Below are 13,875 nucleotides of genomic sequence, written 5' to 3'. Positions count from 1 at the left end.
GGAGGTGTGTTTTTTATAGATTAAACTGGTTTAGCTTCTCAAAGGCAGAGACTTCAACTCCCAGCAACACTGTGGTGGAGAGGAGGAGGAGTGTTGCAATGTTCCCGGGGATGAGGAGAGAAAAGAAGAAAGATTAGCAGAGAAACTGAGGTTGCGAGAGGACACCCTGGATGCTGCCTGATTAAAAGGAGACTGAAGACACCGACTAGAGTTCACTTTGGCAGTGAGCAGAAGGAGACCCCACTGCTGACAATGAGTGGTGATATGCCTCTGGACACCCTAATAAAAGAGGGACAGAGCTGTCTGCAGTGGCCGTGCCTGCATAAGTTCTTAAAGGGACACTACCTTGAGCACTCCACCATAACAGTTGGGCCCCAAACAGCTGGCCAGCAGAAGAAGTAGGGTTGCATATCACTGACTGCTAAACTGTTATTGTGATACACACATATCCCTCCTTGTTAGGGTAGCCTAGTTCAGGGTTCAGGAGAAGTGTTCTTTAACAAATATTGTTTATGCCTCATTGTAATTATTTCTTCTTTGCTTACCCTTTTGCTTAATTATTTCTTCTTTGCTTACCCTTTTGCAAAAAACTTTTATAAACCTATATAACAATAGACATTTTTTATTTTACATAAGCCTATAATGTGCAATATACACTGGGGGCCAGATTCACATAGAACTGCGGCGGCGTAACATATCGTAGATAAGTTACACTGCCGCAAGTTTTCATCGCAAGTGCCTGATTCACCAAGCACTTGCATGAAAACTTACACCGGCGAAAGCCCGCGTAATTCAAAGGGGCGTGTGCCATTTAAATTAGGCGCGCTCCCGCGCCGGACCTACTGCGCATGCTCCGTTTTGAAATTCCCGCCGTGCTTTTCGCAAAGTGACGTAATTTTTTCGAACGGCGACGTGCGTAGCATACTTTCGTATTCCCGGACGTCTTACGCAAGAATTATTTTTTTTTTTAATTTCGACGCGGGAACGACGGCCATACTTTATACAGCACATACGTGGGCTGTGTAAAGTTAGGGCAGGTAAAACGACGACTAAAATTGCAACGGGAAACTAGACTAGCGACGACGTACCGAACGCGAAAAACGGTCGTGGATCGCCGTTAAACCTCATTTGCATACCCAACCCTGGAATACGATGCGAACTCCACCCAGCGGCGGCCGCGGTATTGCATTCTAAGATCCGACAGTGTAAAACAATTACACCTGTCGGATCTAAGGGCTATCTATGTGTAACTGATTCTATGAATCAGTCGCATAGATACTCTGAGGCCCCGTACACACGACCAGTTTCCTCGGCAGAATTCAGCTTCCGACCGAGTTTCTGGCTGAATTCTGCCGAGAAACCCGGCCGTGTGTACACTTTCGGCCGAGGAAGCCGACGAGTAGCTCGGCGAGGAAATAGAGAACATGTTCTCTATTTCCTCGTTGTTCTATGGGAGTTCTCGCCCCGCCGAGCTCCTCGGCGGTTTCAGTGCTGAACTGGCCGAGGAACTCGATGTGTTTGGCACGTTGAGTTCCTCGGCCGTGTGTACGAGGCCTGAGAGATACGACGGAGTATCTGAGATACTCCGTCGTATCTCTGCTGTGAATCTGGCCCATAATTCCTAGAAAGCATAACTGTGAATCGGGTGGATGTCTATATACAAGTTGGATGACATGTTTGACAAGGGTGACAAGAGGCTTCTAGAAGAAGCTGGATGCTCCGAGCTCATAGCCTTGTCTTCTAATCTGGTCCTCTATCCTTCTGGTGACGTCACTTCCGGTGTGCGTTCCACGCTGGTTAGCTTGGCTTCCCGGGGCTTCTCCAGGCTCCCGATCGGGCCATCTTCCTCTACCAGCAGCTGGAACACCTCACAGTGGTCCTTAAGGTCAGATCAAGGAGGAAGCTACACCTACATACTCCGCACCAGATGGACGCTTTTATCTTATACCTCTTCTGAATGTTTTTTATCCATTGTTATTAAAATTTTAACTGGGATACTACACTTAGCTGGCGCTTCTTTCCCTTTGTTCTTTTCTCCAATTGTATGTCAATCAATGTTGTTACCCCTTTATAAATGCCCCCACTACTTCTATAGACTGCTGGAATCTGAGGGATGCACAAATGTGGCCCTTGGGAAACAGTCTGGTCCCGGGGGGGGGGTCCACATGTTAACATGAAACAACTCCTTTAGTAAATCAGCCTGACAATTCACATTTACAGTTCTTACCTTCTCTGTACCATTCTCAGTACCATTGTCAGCATCGTTCCTGCGCTGGGTGAAGATGATGTTAAACACAGCATGGGAGCGACTGCTTGTCTCATTCATGTTTGTGGCAGCTACAGTTCTGTTTGTGAGGAAGAAAATGCTTTAGTAAACAGACGCAACAAACTAAAGCTTTGGACTCACAAACATGTTACATTCAATACATAAATGTTTTTGAAGAGAGATCAAAACCATTAAAAAGACAAAATAAATAATTCAAGAAAGAAAATTCACATGAATAATGATTAATGATTAACACTTGAGAATTTCAGGAGACATCTTTTTTAAAGTCTGTTTATTGAAAGCAAACAGTTGTATCTAAGTAGAACGTGAATCCTTGATAGCGGATTCCTTAGCATAGCCCCATAATTAGCTTTTTTTAGTATAGTCGTGCTGGCCGTATTTAATATTGTAGCAACTTTTTTTTTCTTAGGCACAAACCCTTCACAATTACAATAACGGTGAGCACAACAATGGCTGAAACATTGTGTAAATTGCAGCTCGGTTTGCACTAATTGACAATATGCTATTTGTTTTTTGTTTGTTTTTTTCAAAAAAGTTTGGATACGTTCACATTTGTTGTCAATGCTTCTTGTCTACAGTTGTTTGATGTAACATTATTCATACAGTACTTTGATTATTTGAGTTGAGTTGAGAGGTATCTTAATATAGCGTGGTCTTACCCCGAAGGGTCCCGACATGCATAGCAGAGTTCCTGGGAAAAGAGGACCCAGGAACCAAAGACAGCACAGAGCAGCAGAAAGGGTGGAAGAGAGAGGCTACGCAGGAAAGACTTGCGTGAAAAGCCAAGTCTTCAGTAACCCGCGGAAGTAGGGGCCTCCTGGAGCTTGACAGAGAGGCTATTCCATAATACGGCACCCTGGTGGGAGAAGGCCCAACCACCACGCCGGATCTTCTTGGGCACCGAGATGTAGAGGACAAGATAAGACACTTTGGATATATTTTCCTATTTTCAGAATGCTTCTTTTTGAATGCACACTTGTCTGCATATACTCAATAAAAACAAGTTTAAAAAGAAAGTATAATAGGAACATATGTTCCAGGTGCCAATTTTTATTTGATATTTCTTGAATATACCAATGCATTAAAAAATGTGGTCAACTCTTCATTGCCCTTTAGTGTGAGTATAGAGTGTACACTTTTGGTTCCATTTTGTGAATTGACATTTGATTATGGCTGTAAATGTAAAAGCTTTAGGTTCTTTCTATTCCATTAATGTATGTAATTCATCTGTTCATAGAAGTCAAGGGTTATATAAGATGTAAATACATTTTACAAATGCAAGATATACTCGTGCTTTTAAGCTGTTGATTTATCATAGATATGAGTAAGTCTACTAGAGATCATAGTAGAAAAGGGAAGAGAATAAAATGTAGGTACACAGAGGGAAGCTGCATCCATGGTGGGGCCTTTCCTCCACAGGCCCAGGAGCAGTTGCACTGATTAAATAGGCACATTGTATAAGAAAAGAATGCCTGCAACAAGATCTTTGCCAGGTCACAGAAACTCTGCAGAACTATTTTGTTTTCACTGCTTGCAAGGTACTGAGAATGTTCTGTTATTATCTCTGATAAGCTGCTATCAGAACATTCATTGTCTGCTTTACAGAAACTTCATACTGAGGTCATTATTGTATTAGTATGTGCAATAATAACCCTATACAGTTTTATTTTATACAGCTAAGCCTAACACCTGCCATTCCACCATCCAATAAGGCTCCATGCACACTGAAGCTGATAAACTGCAGTTTATTGGCGTTTTGGGCTTTTTTTAAAAAGCCCATAAACTGAACTCTATGTTAGCTTATGTGCCCATACACACATGGGCGTTTTTTGTGTTAATGAGCTTTGGAGTTTATTGTCTTTTTTTTCCGAATGCCCGAAATTTGCGTTCAAAGTGGGGGGCAAAATGCCGGAAAACGCTCAAAAACGCTCAAAAACGCAGGTGCCAGCGTTTTTTGCGTTTTTTTATCCATTGAAAAAAAAAGAAAAGGTAAAAAACGCTACACTGAAAACGCTAATAAACGCTATTGCAAAAACACTAAAAAAACATTGAAAGGCTCCCTGCAAAGCTACTGGCGTTTTTTTATAGCTATTTTTAGCTTCTGTGTGCATGGAGCCTTATGCCTCGTACACACTACTGTTTTCCTGCTGGCACAACTTTTTTGCTGAGAAAAACGGTTGTGTGTATGTTTTTCGTTGAGAAAACTGCCGTGGATCTCGAGGAGAAAAAAAGAGAACATGCTCCCTTTTTTCTCGCCGGGCGTCTCAATTTTATTATCGTGGTTCTCGTCGGGCTGTTTTACGACGTTCGTGTGAATGCTTAGAAACCCGCGCATGCTCAGAATAAAGTATGAGACGGGAGCGTACCTTCGGTAAAAGTTGCGTTCGTAATGGACATATATATATGAAAAGTGATGTGTGCAAAAAAGGTAATATGCTGAATGCTATCACTAATATCATGTAGTAATTACATACAGTTTTTAGAATACTCATCTGGGCTTTATTAAAGTAGTATTTCAAGCTTAACAAACCAAGCACTATAAAATAAACATTACCCAGTAAACTATTTATTAAAATTTGTATCCAAGCACTTGCAGTTTACAACTTTTAATGCTGCTGGCCCTTGCTTAATTCTGACCTTTATAGGAAAGACTTATCAGTGGATAGTACAGTCTATTGGCTTTAAGGCCGCGTACACACGATCGGTTAAACCGATGAGAATGGTCTGATGGACCGTTTTCATCGGTCCAAACCGATCGTGTGTGGGCGCCATCAGTTATTTAACCATCGGTTAAAACAAAAGCCAACTTGTTTTAAATTTGACCGATGGATTCCTAACCGATGGGAAAAAAAACGATCGTTAGTAGGCACAACCAACAGTTAAAAATCCACGCATGCTCCGAATCAAGTCGAAGCATGTTTGGAAGCATTGAACTTCGTTTTTTTCAGCACGTCTTTGTGTTTTACGTCATAGCGTTCTGACACGATCGTTTTTTTTAACCAATGGTGTGTAGACGTAACGGACCATCAGTCAGCTTCATCGGTTAACTGATGAAAACGGTCCATCGGTCCGTTCTCATTGGATGGACCGACCGTGTGTACAGGGCTTAAGAAAGGAGGCCGTAGGAGGAGCCTTGCTTTTTGCACTGGTGAGCAGTCATGTTGGAAGGGGCCATCCCCAAACTGTTCTCACAAAGTTGGGAGCATGAAGTTGTCCAAAATGTCTTGGTATGCTGACACCTTTAGAGTTCCCTTCACTCGAACTAAGGGGCCAAGACCAACCCCTCCACCAAATGATTTGGACCAGTGTACAAATCAAGGTCCATAATGACATGGATGAGTGAGTTTGGAGTGGAGGAATTTGATTGGGCTGCAACCCAAACTGATAGAACACCTTTGGGATAAATTATAGCAGAGACTGTGAGCCAGGCCTTCTTGTCCAACATCGGTGCCTGACCTCACAAATGTGCTTCTGGAAGAAGGGTCAAACATTCTCATAGACACGCTCCTAAACCTTGTGGACAGCCTTCCCAGAGGAGTTATAGCTGCAAAGGGTGGGCCAACTCAATATTGAACCTTACGGATTAAGACTGGGAGGTCATTGACGTTCATATGCGTGTAAAGGCAAGCATCCTAATACTTTTGACAGTATAGTGTATTTAAAATTATAATAGTCTTTTAAAGCAAACTACCTAATGATAATAGTAATGAACATACCTGGCTTTGTTACCGGAATCCATCAGGTCTTGGATGTCACTATATGCAGTTACAGCTAGCTTTGACAAATCCTCAACATATGGTCCCAGTAGGGGGTGTTCACGGACACGAAGGTTCCCTTTATTCTTTGGATTAAGAAGGTCTCTGACCCGCTCACAGTATATCTCCATATAACTTACCTAAAGACACAGAATAACACATAATTATACATACATGTTTGGGAAGGTCAAAAGACTAGCATGCTATGCAGTCTGTAAAAAAGATGTGAGATTTGGGGTTGGCAAAATGCACCCTTTTGTCATGACTGATCCACTGTTCACTTCTCTCTTAACATAAAAACATAACTTTAAATAACCACCCCGACAACATAAATCCTTTTAAGGTATGAAGCCCAGACTTAAAACCTCTGTTAGCATTTTCCTGTCTACATTTTTCTCTCCTATGATAATTATTAACCTCATTTATTGTTCTGGTGTCAATGGGATAGGAAATGAATAGTAATCTACCCAGTGGGGGCACAGACAACAACAAAAATCTTGGACCACAAATAAAAAAATGTTTGGTTGTGAGCTCAACATCAAACAGAGGTTATCTAAAGATACAATTGCTCTGCACTGCTTAAAGTGGATGTAAACCCGAAAATGTTTATTTTATTTTTTGATGTCACAATGTACAGTATAAGATTTCCTATCATCTGTGCCCAGCCTTGCCACACAGAGTTAATCCAGCTCTGAGAAATCCTCTTTTATTGTTCAGTGAAATAAAACGGACTTGCTGAGGTATCCCTATTTGTATCACATATTGATGAGTCCCAGTGAAAAGAGGTGAGCAAATCAATGTCCTATTTTCAAAGGAAAGGACGCGTCAGATGGTGGTTTAGTAGCTGGAAATGTACTGCTCTCCTACAGGTAAAATGGTGACATCAAACCAAAGGGAACCACAGAACAGTGATGAGATAGAAAGGAAATCCTCCACCTTCCAAAAAAACTGCCGATCCCAATCAGAGATTTTCTGTTGGCGTGTGGCTTTCTTACCCAGCCTAGAGGTCTATGTAGCAGGATATCGTTAACCCAGTATCCAATGGATCTCCCACCGCTCACAGATGGTCAGGTGTGAATGCAGCCAGGTGAGGATGGAAATAAGGCTGACATAGCGTAATCCAGTAAAACATTTTAATGTATAAAATAAATAAAATCGCACTTACAATAAGAAAATAAAAAATCGCATGTCAAAGTTTGAAGCCGGCCGGCTAACACAGCCCGCTTCACCCTGCGATTTTATTTATTTTATACATTAAAATGTTTTACTGGATTACGCTATGTCAGCCTTCTTTCCTTCCTCACCTGGCTGCATTCACACCTGACCATCTGTAAGCGGTGGGAGATCCATTGGATACTGGGTTAACGATATCCTGCTACATAGACCTCTAGGCTGGGTTAGAAAGCCACACGCCAACAGAAGATCTCTGGTTGGGATCGTCCCTTTCGATAAGAGGCAGTTTATTTGGAGGGTGGAGGATTTCCTTTCAATCTCATCACTGTTCTGTGGTTCCCTTTGGTTTGATGTCACCATTTTACCTGTAGGAGAGCAGTACATTTCCAGCTACTAAACCACCATATGATGCGTCCCTTACTTTGAAAATAGGACATTGATTTGCTCACCTCTTTTCACTGGGACTTATCAATATGTGATACAAATAGGGATACCTATTTGTTTTAGTGATTTCAACACATCAACAGTACAAAGTTTTGCAATATATATGCTTGTTGGTTTTTTGTTTGATTTATCACGTTATTTGCGCAGCTTGTTTTTCTACAATTGTCCATTTTGTGTGTGTCTCACATTTAAAGTTGCATCATTTTTTTTTTTTTTTTTTATTTGTCCATTTGACAACGCAGTATTACCACAATCCTTACAAGTAAGGATACATGCAGGAGGCATCTATATCCTTATAGATCAGCACTATGGCAGTAGTTTAGAAAGGATGAGAGTGGGTTTACATCCACTTTAAAGAAAATGTTCGGTCTGGAAAAAATAAAATAAAAGTCATCAGCTACAAATACTGGCACCGACACCACCATCTTGAGTGTGGGAAGCTGTCTCACCACTGCACATGTGCAAGGTGTGCTACTCTTTCTGAATAGAACCGCAGCCTCCTGGGACATGTGACGTTCCCCAGGAGGTTGCAGGTAGGTATCCAAACTTCTGCTCAGTTTGCCTAGGTGAGCCACATGAAAGTGGGGGCAGCTACCTGTCAAAACTAGGTACCCTCCAAATTTGGTAGAGGAGGAGGAGGGTGGAGGAAAAGTGAAACTTCCATTTTTAGGTGAAGTTCCACTTTAACCATATCTGTATTTTTGGTACCAAAATAACCACTGATACAATTTTTCTTAGCTTGTGTGGTTCACTTCTCCATCGGTACTTCTGACCAGTTCACTATCGCTGACCAATTCTAAGGACCTCAGTTTTACAGGAAATATGGTCACTACAATTGGCCTACCTCCACAGAATAAGACATATTGTCATTCGATGTGTCATTGATACGGGAGAAGAGGTCTTCACAGAGCTGTAATAAAGATGAGAAGTATTTCATTTCACATGACAGCTGAAACATTTTACATCAGTAGCTTAAAACAAATGTCTTGGTCACCAAGTCTAAAAGTCACGGGCACCAAGTGGTTAACACTTTACAGACAGTGTAGGTATAATTAATAATTTACAGACACAGAGTATATCTTGAATAATTCACACACAGCGAGGAGTCAATGAATAATTCAGATATTCAGGGGTTAACCAGATTAAAAAGCAGCAAGGTAATCCCCCTGAAACAGTGAACTCTAGCAGAAACTCTTTATACCTATGTGTATGTCTTATTATTTTTATTCAGGATCCAACGACAGGTTAATAATCATGAAGACAATAATGTGAGTGTGACTGAATACAATGACCAGACAAGACACCTTCCAGACAATGACACATGTGGATCATATTAAGAAGAGTTCTGGTCACCTTACATTACCTTATACTATCAATAAATGAGTTAACTGAAATATGTACAAACAAAAATATGTTACCAGCATTTACATGGGAATATATCTATTTATAGATATATATAATTGTGTCAACTCAAATTTATATTACTGCTCTTTTTTGTTAGGCTGTTTTTATACCAAATGATATTCCATGTGGACCTTTGTCTGTTCTATCTAGTGGTGACTGTAACTACCGTATTTATGGGCGTATAACACGCACCCTAACTTTAGGAGGGAAGTTTCAGGGAAAAAAACTTTCCACAGCCCCCTGCGTATAACACACAGGCACAGTTTACCCTCTATTTTCAGGGTGAAAAGGTGAGTGTTATACGCCAATAAATACAGTAGTTGTGTTCATCCCTGGATAGAATAACTAGGAATGGTATATTATTACTGATTGCTTCCTATGGAGTGATATTGCCAGTGAAAAATACTGTAAAATGCTCCATATTTGTATATATATATATATATATATATATATATATATATATATATATATATATATATATATATACTGTATATATGTGTGTGTGTGTGTGTGTGTGTGTGTGAAAACTAAAGTGGATTGTTGCTATTGATTGGATGATTAAATAGAACACAGCATCATTCTATACATTTTTAAGAGTTAAAATACTCTGTAGATTTGGTAAATTAACACGCTTGGGTGTTTCTCTCCATACAGAAAACCTTAGAAACTATATCAACAATGCACCCAAATTCCCCTTTAAGTCGAACTGCAGCACATGTCTATTCAGCCCATAGCTAGATAACTACCTCCTTAGATCTGGAATTCAAACTTAGGCCAGCCATACACGGTGCAAATTTCTTTCCATAAAACTTGCACGATTACTCCATCAACACAGACAGTGCTGGCAGGGGAATCCCTCCTGTCGAGCAATTGTCTTCTCTCGGCGGGGGCCGGGGAAGCTGTCTTCATAAGGAGAAGACAGCAATTATCGATAGGAGCTAGAGCAGCCGCTAGCAATAATAGCAAGAGAATCCGGCAGGCAGAATGTTCCCAAGTTGATCAATCGATCAACTTAGTACATTCAGCCAGCCCATTAACAGTACGAATCTTGGCCGGTTCCTGCTAAACCGTGTATGGCCGATCTTACTGACCATTTCATCCTAATGTTAACAATGCTGATGTGTACACAATGGGTAAAAGTAATATGGAGATCCTGACACCAAGGCAGCCAAAAACAGCTATTATTGTTAATAAGAAAGCTAAGCTAAGGAAACATCTGGGTAGTTGCAATATGTATCTCATACATTTGCATTTTCCATAACAGAAAAATATATAAAAGAGAACCTGCCAGGTCACAACTCAAGTTCCCAACCAATGATGGATTCCACCATTGCCCAGCTTCTAAAAATTTAGCTAGTTCAATCTTAAGCACATCGCTGTGCATTATGTTTTAGAGGTGTACACTGCCCCAGAACTAGTACCCTTTGTACGAGTTGTTAGGATTGGTTCAAAGCCTTGGCCTTGAGAGTGTTTTTTTTTAAAGAAGGAAACCTTTTGAAAAGTAGGAAATATAAGTTATTTTAATTTAAATGTACAAATAGACATAGTAACTATTTTCCAATTTTATGAAAAACCAATTGCGAAAAACACAATTTCCCCTATGGGTATTGTATGTATCTAGGGTTAGAAGTATGCTTGCATGCTTCTTCTAATGCCCTGTACACACGATCGGTCCATCCGATGAAAACGGACTGATGGATTTTTTCATCAGTTATCCGATGAAGCTGACTAATGATCAGTCGTGCCTACACACCATCGGTTAAAAAAACGATCGTGTCAGAACGCGGTCACGTAAACCACATACGACGGCACTATAAAGGGGAAGTTCAAATCCAATGGCGCCACCCTTGGGACTGCTTTAGCTAATTTTGTGTTAGTAAAAGACGATTTGCGCTTTTATGTCTGTTACAGCGTGATGAATGTGCTAGCTCCATAACAAACGCTAGTTTTACCAAAACGAGCGCTCCTGTCCCCTAATTTAGTCTGAGCATGCGTGGATTTTTAACCGATGGACGTGCCTACAGACGATCGTTTTTTTTCTATCGGTTAGTTAACCATCAGATAATTTTAAAACAAGTTCCTAGTTTTTTAACCGATGGTTAAAAAAACGATGGGGCCCCCACACGATCGGTTAGTCTGATGAAAACGGTCCATCAGACCGTTTTCATCAGACAAACCGATCGTGTGTACGCGGCATAAGTCCCACCATAATACTCCTCTCAGATCTAAGACATGCAGTTAGTGCTGCCTGCTATCAATTCATTCAAAAATGACAAATGCAGGGTGTCGGTTAGCGCAGGTAGCGCCATGATTTCCCACCATAATGCAGAACCTGGTCTTTTACGGCATTGATGGAATTGGCTATGAATCAGATCTCTTCAAGCAAACAAGCATACATAAAGACAAAGAAAAATAATGACAGTGTTACCTGTGGTATGATTCCTTGCTGATCTGGCTCCTGTTTTCCCATCATAGTGTAGGATTTACCAGCTCCTGTCTGTCCATAGGCAAAGATGCAGACGTTGTACCCCTCAAAAGCATGCAGCAACATCTCCTCCCCGATATCAAGGTATACCTGTCTCTGCCCAGCAAACTGGCTGTCTTCATCCTATAGAGTGATAAAACTATATGACAACATTCTACATTCTACATTACTATTCCATAGTAAAAAGATCTCAACCTCTTTTTACCTCAAGGACCCTAACATACATGTGAGTGTAAAAATTGTAATCTACTTTATAAATCGTTAGGATCATTGTCTTTTGTAGAATGACATCAACTAACCTTAATTTTGTGACACAATACAATCTGACCATACAATTGTTATACAATCAATTTTACAATTGATTTGTAACTACAGGCAAACCCCCTAAACTAGTGTTTGGTCACACCAGTGAAGTGTGTAAAAGGACCTTTCACTTAACGCTCAATTTCCCCAATTTGTATCTTAATTGTGAGTGTAGGTTAAGCAAAATTAATGGATTTTTACATTATTATAATTTGCATGCATTAATCACATTTGTAATATTTGAGAATTAAGTGAATGGGGCTTAAGGAATGTTCTGTTTGTTGTTGGTTCCATAAGTAATTACTGGTCTATTGTAATGTACACTGGGCTTTAGGTCAAATGGCGCTTGTCACCACCCAAAGCAAGCAGTTAATTGGTTTTGTGGTGCCATATGTCTGCCATATTTTGCTCCATTTCTCTGTAGAATTTGTACATAAATTGTATCCTTCAATTTCCTAACTAGGCGCTATTGTAAAAAAAAATAAAGATGAAAATAAAAAGATAAAAATGAAATGAAATATTTACTTTTAATTAAATGAAATATTTCTCCTTATTATATCTGCATCTTATTTGTTATAATAAAACTCTATATTTACCACATATACCATAGAGACCTAAACACAAAATCACATTGCCTACTTAATTTCCACCATCAGTTCTAACCCTAGTCTCCTGTGATACAATCTCTTTTCTTTGTCGTTATTAACCACTTCCCGACGGCCGTACGACTATATACGGCCGCCGGGTGGCTCTACTTCTCTGGGAGGCCGTGTTTTTACGGCCGCCCCTTTTCGCGTTCCCCGCGCGCGCTCCCGAGCGCGCAGCGGGGAACTGCTGTGCTGGCCGTGTCCCTTGGACACAGCCAGTCACAGATCGCCGTGAACGGCCAATCGGAGCGGCCGTTTCCTAGGCGATCTGTGCGGCCAATGAGAGATGATCTCATATGTTTACATATGAGATCATCTCTCATTCCCGGCTCTCGCAGACAGCGGTGCTGTCAGGGGAGAGAGGAGACGGATCTGTGTCTCTTGTACATAGGGACACAGATCGGTCACCCCCCCCCGGCACCCCCCCCCCCCCCACAGTTAGAACACTAATTAGGATACACATTTAACCCCTTCCTCACCCCCTAGTGTTAACCCCTTCCCTGCCAGTCACATTTATACAGTAATTAGTGCATATTTATAGCACTGATTGCAGTATAAATGTGAATGGCGCCAAAAATGTGTCAAAAGTGTCCGATGTGTCCGCCATAACGTCGCAGTCCCAATAAAAATCGCAGATCGCCGCCATTTCTAGTAAAAAAAATGTTTTATACAGTAATTAGTGCATATTTATAGCACTGATTGCAGTATAAATGTGAATGGCGCCAAAAATGTGTCAAAAGTGTCCGATGTGTCCGCCATAACGTTGCAGTCCCAATAAAAATCGCAGATCGCCGCCATTTCTAGTAAAAAAAAAATTTATACAGTAATTAGTGCATATTCGCCGCCATTTCTAGTAAAAAAAAAAAAAATAATAATAATAATTCTGTCCCTTATTTTGTAGGCGCTATAACTTTTGCGCAAACCAGTCGCTTATTTTTTTTTTTTTTACTAAAAATATGTAGAATACGTATCGGCCTAGACTGAGGATAAAAAAAAACGTAAAAAAAAAAAAATTGAGCTATTTATTATAGCAACAAGTAAAAATATTTTTTTTTTTTCAAAATTGTCGCTCTATTTTTGTTTAATGCGCAAAAAATAAAAACCGCAGAGGTGATCAAATACCACCAAAAGAAAGCTCTATTTGTGGGGAAAAAAGGACGTTAATTTTGTTTTCGAGCCACGTCGCACGACCGCGCAATTGTCAGTTAAAGCGACGCAGTGCCGAATCGCAAAAAGTCCTCTGGTCAGGAAGGGGTTTAAGTGCCCAGTAAGGAAGTGGTTAAGCACATTCCACTTTGCATTGACTGGACTGCAAAGGGCCTCCTACACCATGCTGTGAGAAGACACTTGATGCAACCAGTAAGCAAAGGATATAAC

The 13,875-nt window shown here is 40.7% G+C and overlaps 1 protein-coding gene across 10 annotated transcripts in view; it reads right to left on the bottom strand.

Annotated features, from left to right (window-relative positions):
* The window catches only part of KIF1A (kinesin family member 1A), a 235,081-nt gene that overhangs the window by 121,694 nt on the left and 99,512 nt on the right, over positions 1–13,875 (bottom strand). For all 10 annotated transcript variants that reach the window (XM_040348932.1, XM_040348935.1, XM_040348926.1 and 7 more), the window contains exons 4-7: positions 11,492–11,671; positions 8,504–8,569; positions 6,004–6,182; positions 2,228–2,345 (exon numbers count right to left, since the gene is read on the bottom strand). In XM_040348932.1, coding sequence (XP_040204866.1) covers positions 2,228–2,345; positions 6,004–6,182; positions 8,504–8,569; positions 11,492–11,671 — 543 coding nt within the window. The remainder of the gene's footprint in view (positions 1–2,227; positions 2,346–6,003; positions 6,183–8,503; positions 8,570–11,491; positions 11,672–13,875) is intronic.

The sequence above is a fragment of the Rana temporaria genome, chromosome 4 (genome assembly GCF_905171775.1).
Source record: "Rana temporaria chromosome 4, aRanTem1.1, whole genome shotgun sequence".
Taxonomy (NCBI): domain Eukaryota; kingdom Metazoa; phylum Chordata; class Amphibia; order Anura; family Ranidae; genus Rana; species Rana temporaria.
The sequence above is the reverse complement of the archived record's forward strand: the minus strand, read 5'-3'. Positions and strand labels throughout refer to the sequence as shown.